The 15,794-nt window shown below is 38.6% G+C and overlaps 1 protein-coding gene across 6 annotated transcripts in view; it reads right to left on the bottom strand.

Moving 5' to 3' along the window:
- Positions 1–4,187: 4,187 nt before the first annotated feature.
- The window catches only part of dip2a (disco-interacting protein 2 homolog A), a 107,986-nt gene continuing 96,379 nt past the window's right edge, over positions 4,188–15,794 (bottom strand). For 5 of the 6 annotated variants that reach the window (XM_047370977.1, XM_047370980.1, XM_047370981.1 and 2 more), the window contains 20 exons: positions 15,510–15,646; positions 15,220–15,300; positions 14,332–14,459; positions 14,095–14,209; positions 13,519–13,720; positions 13,267–13,376; positions 12,507–12,587; positions 11,209–11,326; positions 10,975–11,096; positions 10,673–10,784; positions 10,433–10,542; positions 10,154–10,284; positions 9,901–10,069; positions 9,334–9,504; positions 6,793–6,854; positions 6,600–6,657; positions 6,410–6,484; positions 5,249–5,423; positions 5,009–5,132; positions 4,188–4,910 (listed from right to left, as the gene is read on the bottom strand). In XM_047370977.1, the coding sequence (XP_047226933.1) occupies positions 4,658–4,910; positions 5,009–5,132; positions 5,249–5,423; positions 6,410–6,484; positions 6,600–6,657; positions 6,793–6,854; positions 9,334–9,504; positions 9,901–10,069; positions 10,154–10,284; positions 10,433–10,542; positions 10,673–10,784; positions 10,975–11,096; positions 11,209–11,326; positions 12,507–12,587; positions 13,267–13,376; positions 13,519–13,720; positions 14,095–14,209; positions 14,332–14,459; positions 15,220–15,300; positions 15,510–15,646 (2,534 nt within the window). In that variant the 3' untranslated portion in view covers positions 4,188–4,657. The remainder of the gene's footprint in view (positions 4,911–5,008; positions 5,133–5,248; positions 5,424–6,409; positions 6,485–6,599; positions 6,658–6,792; positions 6,855–9,333; positions 9,505–9,900; positions 10,070–10,153; positions 10,285–10,432; positions 10,543–10,672; positions 10,785–10,974; positions 11,097–11,208; positions 11,327–12,506; positions 12,588–13,266; positions 13,377–13,518; positions 13,721–14,094; positions 14,210–14,331; positions 14,460–15,219; positions 15,301–15,509; positions 15,647–15,794) is intronic. The other variant, XM_047370978.1, reaches the window with a different exon arrangement.

Raw genomic sequence — 15,794 nt, 5'->3', positions numbered from 1 at the left:
ATAATAATGTGTGAAAATCCCAGCAGATCAGCAGTTCCTGAAATAGCCAGCACTGAATGTATTCTATTTGACACAACCACTCATTGGCAACCTTATAAAGTTGACAATGAGTGTATGTAGATATATGGATCTTAGGTGTAACTACTGCTATTATTCCTAAGTATAAATTGTTGTCTGATGGGGATAACTCATTTACAAAAGTATTTCTAATCATAGGATCAATTAGAATCACATCATTATCCCCTTTTAAAAGCTGTTGGTCCTCAATTTGCACCATTCTTTACTTTTGATATTCATAAAATCCTGATTTAAATTAAATAAGACCCTTTACTGGCTTGGAGGCCCCAAGCAGGAGCTTACGTTGAGTATCTCTGGCAATTGCTGGTGAAATGCTAGGTGAAATGTCAGCTCGTTCCTTAACAGGAAGTAAAAATGTGGTTTCCGCTGTACTATTTTTATGTTTTACCTTCTCTACCCAGAGGTGGTACCAAGTCCTTCTTCTGCAAGTCACAAGTAAGCATCAAGTCTTTCCTGCCAAGTCTCAAGTCCTGTGTAAAGTCCAAGTCCGACACTTTAAATTTTGAATCAGGGGGAAATAATTATTATTGTGAAAAATGTAAAATTTCTTTTAAAAGATGCATTTGTTTGCCAGAATAACCAGCAGGAGGAGGTGAACTTCACCAATTTCAGACAAGACAGTGCTGACGTTGAAACATAACTGAAACAAACAAAACAGCCATTAAACCTCCGTGTTAACAAGCTACAACAGGACACACCCACTTTAACAATATTACATCAGATCATTAGAACAACAAATCGAATTATTTATACAATTGTATAAAAGTGAACTTTCTCTGCAAGTTGATTTTCACAAGACATGATTATGATGCCGCTATCGGTCAACTTGGATGAATTGATTGTGTTTTAGATCACGTTCACCGAGACTGGATGTTAAACTAACATTAACAATCTATTAGTGATTAATAGTCACAAATAGATTGTTAATGTTAGTTTAATTAGTGACTAATAGTCAGTAATTAGTGACTTTTAGCTTGGACTCTTCATTCTTTGTGTAAATTCAAATGTCACGTTATTACATCTCTGTTCATAGTTTTCAGCTCATGTTTTACATAAATTCATTTATTTTTGGTCACCTTCTAAGTTATGGAAGCAAATTATATTCTATGTATTTTTTCTCTTTTAGATGCTCTGCAACATCTCTTCTTGTTTGGATGTTGCTTTCGGCCTGGAGATGTTTTGAAAAATATAAACATTTACCTGATTAAAGAAATGTACTATATACGAAACCCTTGTTTAAAGTAAAAATGTCTTAATGAATTTCAGGAAATTTGTATCCTCAGTACTCAAAATCGTGGTCATTTTCAGCATAATAGTGTGATTATTCCTGAAAAATAATGCTAGAATCCTAGAACCCTGGGAGCATTACCCCACTGGATGCCCACACATTTTGGCACCACTGGCCTCCAGTAAACAAAGCCGACACAACCACTGGGCAGCACTGGCCTATCCGTCTCTAGACTTGAAATTGAGCAGAAATTGGTCCTTGGACACCTACATCTGCCTGTGGTTAAAATGTTTCTAAAAGCAGCTCGACGTTATTGGACAGATTGAGGCTTTGTTTGGGTGATCCCAAGCACAGCTTTTTATGCCATCTTTGCCCACATCTCTTAGATAGAGCTGGAAGAGAGCATCTCTCCACCAAAGTCAGCTTCTTTGCTGTCTTTTTACATTGCAGAAGAAATGTAGGAAAAACGCATTCATTTTTCAGCAGCACATGGAGGAAATATTAAACCACAAAGGTCAAAACTGCACAGCGGGTTGGCTTACACAACAGGTATGTTTCCATTGTAACACACATCAGCATTTTCAAGTCAAAAAGCTCAAGTCCAATTGAAGTCCCAAGTCTCATTTGGTTTCATCAAGTCAAAAGTCATAAATGTGTGACTTGAGTCATGATTCGATTCCAAGACTTAAAACCAAGTCATGACACCTTTGCCTGTCACAACTCACTTGCCTTTATCACAAAGCTATTTTTAAGATAAATATTTAGAATATTTTCCTATTAAAATTGAAAATGTTCTTTGCTCCTGGTTTATTTTTAGTGTAGTTTCTGCTGAGATAAGCTGCTACATCCCCCAGCCACCACAAGGGAGAGCTACAGCCTCCCTCATCATATACAGGTCCTTCTCAAAATATTAGCATATTGTGATAAAGTTAATTATTTTCCATAATGTCATGATGAAAATTTAACATTCATATATTTTAGATTAATTGCACACTAACTGAAATATTTCAGGTCTTTTATTGTCTTAATACGGATGATTTTGGCATACAGCTCATGAAAACCCAAAATTCCTATCTCACAAAATTAGCATATCATTAAAAGGGTCTCTAAACGAGCTATGAACCTAATCATCTGAATCAACGAGTTAACTCTAAACACCTGCAAAAGATTCCTGAGGCCTTTAAAACTCCCAGCCTGGTTCATCACTCAAAACCCCAATCATGGGTAAGACTGCCGACCTGACTGCTGTCCAGAAGGCCACTATTGACACCCTCAAGCAAGAGGGTAAGACACAGAAAGAAATTTCTGAACGAATAGGCTGTTCCCAGAGTGCTGTATCAAGGCACCTCAGTGGGAAGTTTGTGGGAAGGAAAAAGTGTGTCAGAAAACGCTGCACAACGAGAAGAGGTGACCGGACCCAGAGGAAGATTGTGGAGAAGGGCCGATTCCAGACCTTGGGGGACCTGCGGAAGCAGTGGACTGAGTCTGGAGTAGAAACATCCAGAGCCACCGTGCACAGGCGTGTGCAGGAAATGGGCTACAGGTGCCGCATTCCCCAGGTCAAGCCACTTTTGAACCAGAAACAGCGGCAGAAGCACCTGACCTGGGCTACTGAGAAGCAGCACTGGACTGTTGCTCAGTGGTCCAAAGTACTTTTTTCGGATGAAAGCAAATTCTGCATGTCATTCGGAAATCAAGGTGCCAGAGTCTGGAGGAAGACTGGGGAGAAGGAAATGCCAAAATGCCAGAAGTCCAGTGTCAAGTACCCACAGTCAGTGATGGTCTGGGGTGCCGTGTCAGCTGCTGGTGTTGGTCCACTGTGTTTTATCAAGGGCAGGGTCAATGCAGCTAGCTATCAGGAGATTTTGGAGCACTTCATGCTTCCATCTGCTGAAAAGCTTTATGAAGATGAAGATTTTGTTTTTCAGCACGACCTGGCACCTGCTCACAGTGCCAAAACCACTGGTAAATGGTTTACTGACCATGGTATCACTGTGCTCAATTGGCCTGCCAACTCTCCTGACCTGAACCCCATAGAGAATCTGTGGGATATTGTGAAGAGAACGTTGAGAGACTCAAGACCCAACACTCTGGATGAGCTAAAGGCCGCTATCGAAGCATCCTGGGCCTCCATAAGACCTCAGCAGTGCCACAGGCTGATTGCCTCCATGCCACGACGCATTGAAGCAGTCATTTCTGCAAAAGTATTCCCGACCAAGTATTGAGTGCATAACTGTACATGATTATTTGAAGGTTGACGTTTTTTGTATTAAAAACACTTTTCTTTTATTGGTCGGATGAAATATGCTAATTTTGTGAGATAGGAATTTTGGGTTTTCATGAGCTGTATGCCAAAATCATCCGTATTAAGACAATAAAAGACCTGAAATATTTCAGTAGTGTGCAATGAATCTAAAATATATGAATGTTAAATTTTCATCATTACATTATGGAAAATAATGAACTTTATCACAATATGCTAATATTTTGAGAAGGACCTGTATAATGTTAAAAAGTTCTCTTTGATATTTCCTGTTTTTAACAATAAACCAAAGTGTAATTTGTTGTACCACAATCCAATAAAATGACTAGCAAACTGTATATTTGTTGCATAAAAAAGCACAGTGTCTTGGTTTTTATACGTCTATTCATGGTTATGGAGTGTGTAAAACCTCCAGCACAAGTCACATTATGTGTGTTTGACTCACATCGTGCAATAACAGAAAATAACAATCCTAACCCATCCTACCATTGCTGTGTGCTACTTCATCAGTGCATAATCATGGTGTGGACTGAAATTAAGGGTGCAGCTGTAATGTCGGGACCTGCTCGTAAAATGTGTGTTTTCCATGAAAAATGTTGGACCTGTAACATGCAAAGCTCTGAACATAACTGTTGTTTTAATCAGGTTTGGTGCACTGGCACAAACGCACACTGAACATTCATCCTTTTTTAGCGTAACAAAATAAATTACATTTATTGGCACTGTGTAGTATCATACTATAACACTCTTGCTGTGCTGCACTTGGGTTTAAAGAGCCCAGAGTTATGTCATATATTCAAGAGTCACATCAGTAAAAGAAAAATGCCCTATAAAATATTACTTGCTGATACACACAATCCACAAAGGAAACAGATGTGAGATTTCTGTCAGTCTTATACCTGTTGGGCATTTTCTACATTTTTTAGAATTCTTGTATCCATGTTTTGGTCTGTTTCCTTGTGTGCTGAGGAGCAAGACTCTTTCAATCAAGGCCATGCTCATACAAGACATTTCTATCCCGCTGGCTCCAGGAGTGGCAAAAAAACAAAAAAAACAGGAGACGGGGTTTCCCTCCTTTAGACGGACCCTCACATGTTGTAAGCCACATAAATGGGGTCCAGCTGGTCAGCCAGGAATCCATCTCTGAGGTGCATCCGCTGCTTCTCCCCTCTGGAGTTGATGGGGATCACACCAGGGTCCACCACAACCACTACTCCCACGATGAGGTAGTGCTCCTCCAGGACAACGTTTGTCACCAAGGCCACCAGGTCCAGCGCCTCCTGCTCGGATCCCTCCAGCTCCACCACAACAACCAGGAGGTTGGTCCATGTGAACACCGCACTAAAGGGAGGAGGAAGGAGAGAAAACATTTCACTCCATAATAAATATTTGATTTAAGATTATAATGTCAGTACTTGGAGCTGTTGCCGGTTTCTCACCATTCAGCTATGCTCTTGTGGGAACGGATAACTGAGGTCTCAATGTCGATGGGGTGATACCTCATTCCCCTCAGCTCCAGAGTTTCATCAAGAGAGCCCACCACATAGAGGGCATCATGGCGCTCTGACACAAGAACACATATTGAGTTTGAGAATGCATATTTACAGATGTAACAATAGAGATGTACTGACTAATCTTTCCATAGTGAAACATATTAAAACAATACTGATCACACTCACCTCCACTGGCATCAGTGAGGTCAGTGCGTCGCAGGAAGCCCAGATAACCGGTCCTTGCCCAGACCGTCTGGGTGTCTCCAAAGCTAAGCTTGGTGTTAAAGTGGTCAGCATGCAGCACCTCTTCACCATAAACTGTGTAGTAGCCAGTGGCGTTGTGAGGACTGCTCACCCAGATCTGTCACACATATAAATGATGATGGTTACACTAAGGATTGCACATGCTTCTGGTGGACATTTTAGATCTAACGCAGAGCCTCGCTCATTGTATACAATGTCCACTTTTTTAAAGGGTTTTAATTATATCAATACAACAGCAGTGTAACCAATTCTGCTAAAAAGCTGTTTTAGGCCTCGGGTCTGAACAGGCAGAGAACACAGGCATGAAAATGAAGGTGATGGCTCTGGTTTAGTTCACCTCCTGCCAATTTGTACTGTACTTATAATCCAACCCTTTTGTTCCTTCCTTCTTCCCTTTTGTACCTGTAAACAATATGTGCACAACTATTCCATTTTTCTCTCAAGCTAAGAAATTTAGCAAATAATTGAGACATAATGTCTTAAAAATACTCCATCTCACATTAAGTTTAACTGTACATTATTGTTTAAAGATCTTTTATGTATTTTGGATCTGATCCAAGGTGACTTTTATGAAACATGACAGATTATGACTCCAGATCCAACCAAAATCACTCTAAATAAACTCATGGTAGACAATTATATTTATTGGAATCACAGAACCATATTTCAGAACATCCCACTGATGGGAATAATTTGACGCATCGTCAGTAGAAAACCTTACTTAGCAGACTTGGCAGGCTTCATTTTGTAGCTGAAAAAGTTCGGCATTAAACAGACAAAAAAAAAACACAAAAGGTACTAAATGGTGGAATAACTAAATAACATGGATCTATAAAAACACTGAATTTTAAATTTCAATTCTAAAGCAAATAAGGTGATTCACCAACAAAATATCAAAATTTAATGTCATTTCTTTTTGGACCTAGGCTTTAGTAAACTACATTTATGTTAACTGTTCTGGAACTGCAAGTATTCCGGTTAATTTGTCAAACTATAAACATTTATAGTTGTTTTGTATTTTCTTAGAGCTTGATTTTCCATTCCTATCCTGTTTGTTTAATTTAGTACAAGTCTGGGACTCACCTCTCCTAGATGACAGTCTCCTAAAGGTCCTTTGGTCTCTGTGTTGGCAATGATCACTTTCACTCCAGGAAGGATCTACGCAAGCAGACAGCCACACCTCAGTTTTACAGCACAGTTACTGATCAAGAAAAGTAAATCATTCCGACCGCATAAAAATGCCTCCGTTTCTTTTGTGCATTTCATGTTTTACCTTCCCAGACTCCATGAGGGGCAGACTGTGAGGGGATCCTCTCTCAACAAGACGAACCCTGAGGAGGCAAACAAAAAGAAAATAAGCAATTACTTACATTAAATAAATAGCAAAAATATCTTTATTATATTATATTATATTATATTATAATATAATTTGGTTGCTCTGACAGTGTAGCAATGCTGCCTCCTACCTGTCATGTCGTAAAGCTCTCATATCCACATAAACAGTGGTGGGATCTGGTCCAGATGTTCCCTGGAATAAAACAAACAAAACCGGACATTATTAAGCCGGTTCAGTCCTAATATGACCTCTGTGTGCTGTTTGTGTGAGGAGAAGGTGGAAGCTGGATATGAAACAGCTGCAGAAAAAGCCGGGGGCAGCCAGAAGCCGACCAGAAGCAAGGCTACAGGAGTTAGGACTGAACCAGGTACAGGAAAATATTTTCTCCATCAGATCCTCTGACACCAACTATTGTAGGAGGGGTGGAGAAATCTACAGCTGATTTTCCTGGAACTCCACCAGAAAAATATTAATTAGTTTTAGTGAACTCCCTCTTGTAAACGTCTATGAATCTAAAGCTCTGAGAACTATTTGTTGTGATTAAACCCCGCCATGCAGCTGGATTTTAACTGAACCATTATGCCAGCAGAAATGGATCCCATCTGTGGTGGTATTTGTTATCTTAACTGCAGTCAATCCAGCCACAACAAATTATATTTTCCAGTACTCCTTTGCCAATGTATGGGCAGCGCCAAAGCTAGCAGTCACTGTTTAGAGTGAGGTCTGTGAGGTGAAGAAAACGCAGAAAGAGGCTGATTTAGCTCAATGAGTCGTTTGACGCCAATCCATGGAGCATAGCAGCCGTTTCTGCAGCAGATCATTGTTGGAAAATATCAGCGAGACTCAATCAGTGTGTGCCGGGAAACAAAAACCGTTAACACTGTAAATACATCTACATACCATCTACATACCATCTGTATCTGTATCTGTACAATATATAGTTTCTTATTAAGGATCATTTTTCAAAACTATGTTTAAAAGGGTACAAATCCTTTCTTTAGAAAAAAATTACAAAATATTTCCTGTTTAAATTTTTACCACAGTCTGAAAAATACTAGTAAATCCTGCCGTCAATCAGTATAATGTAATGAACCACACCTAATAGAAGGTTGAATGAGAATCCAGTGATACAAGGAAAACTGGCTAAAACAAAAATGAAGCCAAGCCTCATTGCATCAAAAATAAAAGCCAATGAAGACCAATGTGAACCGAAGCAAAGCATGTTCAGACATCATGCAAGAGAACCAACGAATGGCCACATAAACACACAGACTGAGTTGCAGAGCAAACAGCCACTCTCATCCCACAGTACCTGCTCAGCCAGTTTCCCTAACCTGTTGGGCTGACAGGACAGGGCAGGACAGATAGAGATATAGACGCATGTGTTCATATATATATATATATATATGTGGGACAGACACAAATAAACTTTCACAGAAAAACAGGAAAAATTGACCAGGGTTTGAAAAACAAATTTTAATTAGCAACCATACTGAGAAGAAGTGTTTTAAGAAATATTTTATCTTTCTTTACCAAAAAAAATAAATAAATAAAATTAACTCAAAATGTTCTGATTAAACCCATCTTTAGAACTTCGGATTTGAGAGAAAAGTTTTAATTTAATTTAGATCTATGTTTGACATTTACATTAACAATTTTTCATTTAAATAGGAAAAATGAACTTGGTTTCTCCTATTTTAATCTCAATGTTTAACAACTTTTAAATAACACAAAGCTTCTACTGTGGCAATGTGATAAAAGGGTATTTCACAGCTTTATTGGCATCTGAACACACCAACTTAATTGTCTGTAAAATCTGGAATGTATAATCCAAAATTAAATAAAGATTCTTTGAAGCAGAGCTCGTGTTCGGTGGTACTTTTGTTTTGTTTGTACAAAACCCAAAAAATGTTAAGAGTTAGACTAAAATTATCTCAGTAGAGTAAACACATGTTCAGTTCAAAACCAGGATCTTAGGTGGTTAAGGGACCGTAAAAATGTGAAAAGGTCCATTTTCCATTTGACTGAATGGGCATTTATCTGTGGTTTCTGTATTAACATTAAAAATCAAAACTATCAATGAATGTGACAAAAATTGAAGTTGTGATATGGTAAATCAAAGAGAAATGGTTAGGGTTATATTTATTAAAATATAAATCACTGTTAAAGGCACATTTTTCCAGATATTTAGACTTCTATCTTTCAGATAAAAGAATAATTAAGGCTTTAAATTAAAATGTATTTTCATTTAGAATTTTGTTTCTCAGACTTATCCCCACCTGGAAAATGATTAATCAAATTTCATACTTTTCTAGACTTTTGAAGACTGTGTAAGGAACCTCGTTAAATGTCAAATTAAATTCATTCAAAGAACAAAAAAAATTACTGATAATCTGGTAGCATAGCACAAATTAGACCAATTTTATGAATAATGGACTAAAGGTTAATATAAAATAACTTTTATCAGTTTTCTGACTCCAAGTGCATAAACTCTTATAATTTACAGACATTTCATCATTCTTCTGTTCCAATTTACTCTTTTGCTGTAGCATTAAGAGAACAAACGGCAACAAAAATCAAGCAACATGTGCCTAAAAACCCACCAATAGTAAAAACTGAGAAATATTGTTTTTCATGTATTTGGAAGTGTTGTCCTTTAGCTGCTGCTTACCTGCAAACAGATTGCTATGTTCACTCTGCATCCGAAGGTGGTGCTGACGGCTCGTGGTGAGAGCCCCAAGTCTTTGAAGATCTTCGAGAATGACTGAGTGAGGGTGATTCGAGGCCTTTCCTCGGCCACCACCATGCACGTTCGCACACAAGACAGATTCACATTTCGCAACTGGATGAAGGATAAGAAAGAGCAGTGACATTAACATAAGCTATTTACTTAGATAAATGTATTAATGTAAAAACTAAACTGCATGAACTGCATATGAACTAGAATTCAAACTGAAAAATATAACCTTTATGGACTTCATCTTTGCAAAGCAGCAGCATGTTTTACACGGAGCTCTCTGGCAATTCTCATTATTTGATTATTTTTTAGAGCATTTATGTACCTGAAAGCCTCATCAAGGGACAGATCTTGCAAGTTAACTTAAGGTAAAAATATTGTGTGCAGTATTTATCATTAAAAACATGCTCCCTTCACATTACAGACAAGTCATTTATATACCATATGTAGTGCAGGAGTAAACAGCAGTTCATGTCTGAACAGTTTGTAGAGTAAACTGACCCGTAGAGCTTCTGTCTGTGAGCCCAGACCCTTGGTGCACATCTCCATGACTGAATACGAGCAGAAGGTGACGCGGACTTTGTACTGGCTGACAGCAGTGAGCCAGAGAGATGCATTACTCTCCAACTCCAGAGGAGGAACGAGGATTGACTGGTGGCCGGAGTAAACACTAAAACAAAAACACAAAACTGAACCGAGTGGGGTCGCACAGGTGATTGGATTCTCATTCAGCTGGTTAGATCTGCTGGTTTACCTGCACAGGCACCAGAGAGCCAAGCCCAGGCCGCAGTAGGGGTCCAGACAGATGGCGATCTGCCTGGAAGGGTAGAGCTCACACTGCAGCTTAATGGAGCGACACAAGGCACTGGTGGCAGAATGAGACATCTAGGAAAGACAAGACAAAGTGATGAAAATAAGGAAGAAAACTTTGTCAACTTAGAAAGGAGAGAGAAAAGTAAGAGATGGGTATCACCCCAGCACGACATTTGTACTGTAATTAAATCTGTGAAAGTTTTTATGTGCTTCAACATACTTTGACCCCTGCCAGGATCCCAGTTGTGGAAACACTGAAATCCAGGTAAGCCAACATCTCTGGTGTGGGGGGCTTGTACATCTGAGGACACTTTTTCCTGGGGAGGTCATCTGCAGAACCACAGACACATTTTACAGCAGAGAAAACTGATCATGTAGTTAAAGGAAATCGCTTTGTAACAACATGAGAATGCTAACGGAACCACTAAGATAAAACTGAGCGTTTGTTTAAATAATTTACCCGTGTCCATCACTGTGGGCCAGCTCTTGATGTCCACCGCTGCAGTAGCCTCTTTGGATTTCAGTAGCTTCACTATTGCTTGGGAGGTCAGGATACACACCGACTTACTGACCTGCAACCCAGAAAAACTACAATTTGCAACAGAAAGAACATACAACACTACTGACACTATTTGCATAAATTTCTTTAGATAAAAAAAACCAATGCAAGTTAAATTTACCCTCTTTGTGATTTATTTCAATAGGAATCAGTTGGATCACATAAAGGTTTTGGAAGTTTGAGCAGGAAACAAATGGTTTTACCTCAACAATCATTTTGACAGTAGGTAGGGTGGTGGCCAGGTTCTGTGGGTGTGGAGGTCTAACAGTGACAGGGACACACCCAGCATACAGGCAGCCGTAGAAGGTTGCAATCAGGTCGATTCCTGCGCGCACACACACAGGTTGATGAAATGATTAAATGCTGAAGTGAGAAAACATCCACAAAGCTCTGCTGAAATTAACTGAAGAGAAATGTTAATTGGTAGGACATTTTACCCGGTGGGTAGACAAGTGCTACATGGTCCCCGGTGTTGAGGCGTCCCATCAGAGCTGCTGCCACTCGCTCTGCTCGCTTGTGCAGCTGCACGCAGGAAGCTGTGCTGGCCACTGTGCCCTGAAGGGAAATCCCAAATAACTTTAGTCCACGGCATCTTATATCGTTTATTCAGAGTTAAAGAGAGATCTTTAATTAACCCTGATTTTAATAAATTTGAGCTAAACAAATGCAACAGATGCTACAAAATCACTTGGCGTGGCCATGTTGTATGTGGAAAATTTATTTTACATTACATGTAAATATACATAATTCAGAAAACAGTAAAAACAAGATGTTTTAAAAGGGTCTTGTTGCTTTTGCAGTTTTAATAGCAAAGCCTTATTTGACTGTCCACCATAATGTCTATGTGTTTAGCGTGATTAAGCAAACTGAAGCTATTATTCTTAAAAACAGCAAAATGGTCTCCAAACTGAGCAAACTACTTTACCGGGGTTCATACATATTCTTAATTCAAGAATTCAAGACTTTTCCACAGTTCCCAGTTCTTAATATTCATTTTAAATCATGCAATACTAAAGTTAATAATGAATCTATGAGGGATATCTATACAGTGGGCAGGCTTCACATATAGAACATGCAAAAGATTGTCAACAAATAAATAAACAACAACTGCATGATGATTGTAAGGTAGGATGCTTGGGAATAAGGAAAGAGGGAAAAGAGGAAGGACAGAAAAGAATGAAAAAAGGGAACTGAGATGGGACAGAAATAAGGAAAGAAGGTGGAATACAAGGAAGAAAAGACAGAAGGAAAAGAAGGACACAATACAAAAATAGAGGTACAAAGCCAGGAAGGAAAGAAAGAGGAAAATGAGGTAAGACACAAGCAATTAAGGAAAGTATAAAAAAAAAGGAAGGAAGAAAAAGATGTTGGACACAATGATGGAAGAATGGGAAGGAAGCAGACAAAGAATGGAAGAAACAAAAGCAGGAGGAACACAAGGATGCAAGAAAGGAAACAAAGCCTAAAGGAGAGATGCAATGAAGGTAGGAAACATGGAAGAAATGAAGGACAAGAAAGGAATGGTGGAAACAAGCAAGAAAATATAGAAAGAAATTTGAAGGTTTTTATATCACAACATAGCAGTCAACTAAATCTGTTAGATTTATGTAGATTTATGTGTTTCACCGAGTTACTGAAATAAATAAACTTTTCATAAATATTCACATTTATTGAATATGACTGCACAATACTGTCAGAAATCATACAGTTAGTATGATTGGCTTAAGGTGTTTACTTTAGAATTGAGAACGAGGAACAGCGGATGATCTGGAGTGGCCTGAGCTCTCCACTGTAGCACATCCTGGATGTAGAGGAACTGTTGGTAAAACACAGTAACACACATTTAATTTAAACACAGTGGGACTCAGATAATAACTGAAAATAAAGATAAAAATAAACTAGTTTCTTTGGGTTCACCACTATCACAAACTTGTAAAACTCAGGTGCTGGATGATGGCAATGAGTGACAGCAGAACAATCTGAGATATGCAACAAATGCTTGCGTTCTAGCGGGGTAAAGTCATCTTTACTAAAAGTTTACATCCGATTAAATACTCATGTGCAACAGTTTACAGTTGAGGCAAAAGTATTACTCCCCTGCTGCAGCAGCTGAACATCTGAACACCAGCTGATAGCAACATAAAACTAACCTAACATTGTTTGTTATAGCCTCAGGGCTCCAAACTGCAGCTACTTCATAGCAGTTTGTAATGCTCGATTGAGAAGAAGGCAAACAACAATTTGACCCTCCAGAAAAGAATATGTTGAATATGTTGCTCTTAACTTTTTTATTTAAAAATTAAGTGATACCAGTGGAAAAAGTATTGTGAAAAAAAAATCTATGCTTCTCAGCCTTCTTCATTTTATTTTAACCAGTCTTCAGGTGAAGAATTTGAGAAATTTATGCACGGGTGTATATCCCAGATTTTACTCCCTCAGATTGAGCCCTTACCTGTGTGATGAGCAGCATGAATGAAATGAGGGTGACTTTCTACCTTACGTGCCTGGTCATTGTCCTCGAGCTGCCCCAGGTCTCTCCCACAGGCTTGTGCTATCCTCTTTCCTGCCACCAAGTTTCCCACTATCATAGAAGCAGGACCAACCTCTGTCCAGCACAAGCAGTCAATCATAACACAAGTCAGCATAAGTAACCATATGGATATAAATTCAACATCATTGCAGAGGATCTTTAACGTTTTCCTTAGGGTCTAAAGTCGACATAGTTGAGAGGAAAAAAAATGATCTACCTGGTTGTTTTTGTCTCGGTTTGGGTAGGTTGGTGACACATGTATGAGGGCACATAAGGACATTGCAGGGGTGCAGGGCACCCTCCAGGAAGCGCTGCTTGGTCTCAGATATGTGGATGCCACCCAAAGGAGCTTTAGGAAGAGTGTTGGCAGGCACCAGAGCCAGGCAGTAAACCCCAACCTGGTGGATGCTGTCGATGGCCTGAAAAACACACAAGGACTGGTTAAACACATAAAAAAAACTAGACAAACAGAATCGTCTGTTAATTTATTTCAAATTTAAGATGAACCTCAAGCTAAACATAGAAAGACTAAAACATTAATAAAAGGACTACAACATTAATCTACACTCTGATTACATGCAAACCATGTTTTATGGTTGATTTAGCATTTCCCAGAGCGCAAACAAAAAAATCTGGACATGTATTGTATTTTCTGGCATAGTATATTAGTGGTTGTAGCCATAGTCCAGCACATTAGCTGCCAAACAAAATGCAAGCGCAATGTCCAAAATTAGAAACTATAACATCCTTTCCTTACTCATGAAAAAGTGAATTAAACAGATGATGTCTGCACCTGAAGGACACGGCTCATCCACTGGAAGCTGTCCTCCTCTGAGGCATCAGGCCTCTGCTCGGCGACCACAACGATTCTCTCATCGTGCAGGACCGACACTGAAAACACTGCTATCCTGGAGCCAAAAGCACAAAATCAAACGACTGCAGCTACACCAATACGGCCACTGGAGTCGGTAAATGATGCCAGACAGTACAGAAATATGAAATGAAGGGTTTGAACTGCTTCCTCTTTTACCTTCCCCTGTACACAAACTTCATGGGCTCTACAGCCAGTGCCGTGGCAACCACATCATCGGCATTGTGTCTCCGGCCACTGACGACCATGAGGCCATCCATCTTCCCAACAACAAACACAAGGTTGTCCTTAAAAGGAAAATCAGGTGAATATGGTTAAATGGACAGCCAGTGAGAGTGACTTACTTAAAGTTCGCAGGCATGCAACAAGAACTCGGGCACAAAAGTTTAAATTACATTAAGTTATGTAATGTAAAATCACATGCAAACTGAAATAAACAAAAGCAGGTCCAGAACGAGAGGGAAAAAAGTCTTATTTTAGTTTAAGAAAAAAGAAAATTATTCATTATTTTAAATTGGTGCAGAAAACATCAATTAATATTTATTTTTCTTACCGCTTTTTAGTCCTGAAAGAATTCCTCACTGGTTTCTTACAGGTTAAATGTAATTCTTTGTGTCTCTAATTTAAATGCATAGTTATGAACAGCTAACAAAATAACACATAAAATAATTTTCTTTTTTTTCACTGGAAGTATAAACTATGGAAATTGTTAATAAAGAATGAAAACATCTCACAAGCAAGTCAATAGTTTATTGTTTTTCTTCTTTTAAAAAATCATTTCAGGACTAAAACCGAACAAGATATTAATAAGATGATCGATTTTATGATTTGACTTAACTGACTATAATATTGTTCCAAGACATATATTTATGGATAAAAAGATAAATGAACAATACAATCTGTAAGCTACTTATCTAAATATTTGTTTATGGATTAATTATGACAAATACGTATTTAGTTTGAGTTATTTTAACAGTTTTTTGGACTAAGCAAAGATTGAAGTTAAAAAGGCATAACATTCACCCAGTTTAATGATGCAAAACTTACTGGTCCCACAAAGCCAAGCAGTGAGGTTCTGGTGAAAGGCCTGTCACTGATGGGAACGCCAGATGGTTTTACTGGGATAGTCTGCAACAAGACGCTTCAAGTTTATATAAGTGAAACACACACACAAGAAGAGTCATCAGCGTAACAAGAGACATGTAAAATATGATGGTTTGGGAAAGAGTTTGAGTTTTAACTTTCATCAAAACATTTCAAAAGGATTTCTAAAGTCACTGTAATGCTAAAATACATTATGTGCATTTTATGAAGCATTTGAAAAGGGGGTTCCTAACCTCAAAGATGTTCTTGGTCATGCCTGGCAGACCGTAGTACGCTAAACCAGAACTGCCTGAGGTAACGCATATCTCTCCAACCTCATCTGTCTGACAGAGAAAAGGTGTTCCCTCCACTCGCACCACGCAAACAACAGCTGGGGATGGAAAATGGAAACTGAATTAGAAGCTAAAGCATCTTAAGCAAAGAAGATTTTTAAATGTTAGATTCGATGACTCAAACCTATATAATAATAATCACACAGTAAACCAACAAGATTTATAAAATAGCTTTAACGTTTCAGC

The sequence above is a fragment of the Girardinichthys multiradiatus genome, chromosome 7 (genome assembly GCF_021462225.1).
Source record: "Girardinichthys multiradiatus isolate DD_20200921_A chromosome 7, DD_fGirMul_XY1, whole genome shotgun sequence".
NCBI lineage: Eukaryota > Metazoa > Chordata > Actinopteri > Cyprinodontiformes > Goodeidae > Girardinichthys > Girardinichthys multiradiatus.
Note: the sequence above shows the minus strand (reverse complement) of the source record. Positions and strands in the feature narration are given on the sequence as shown.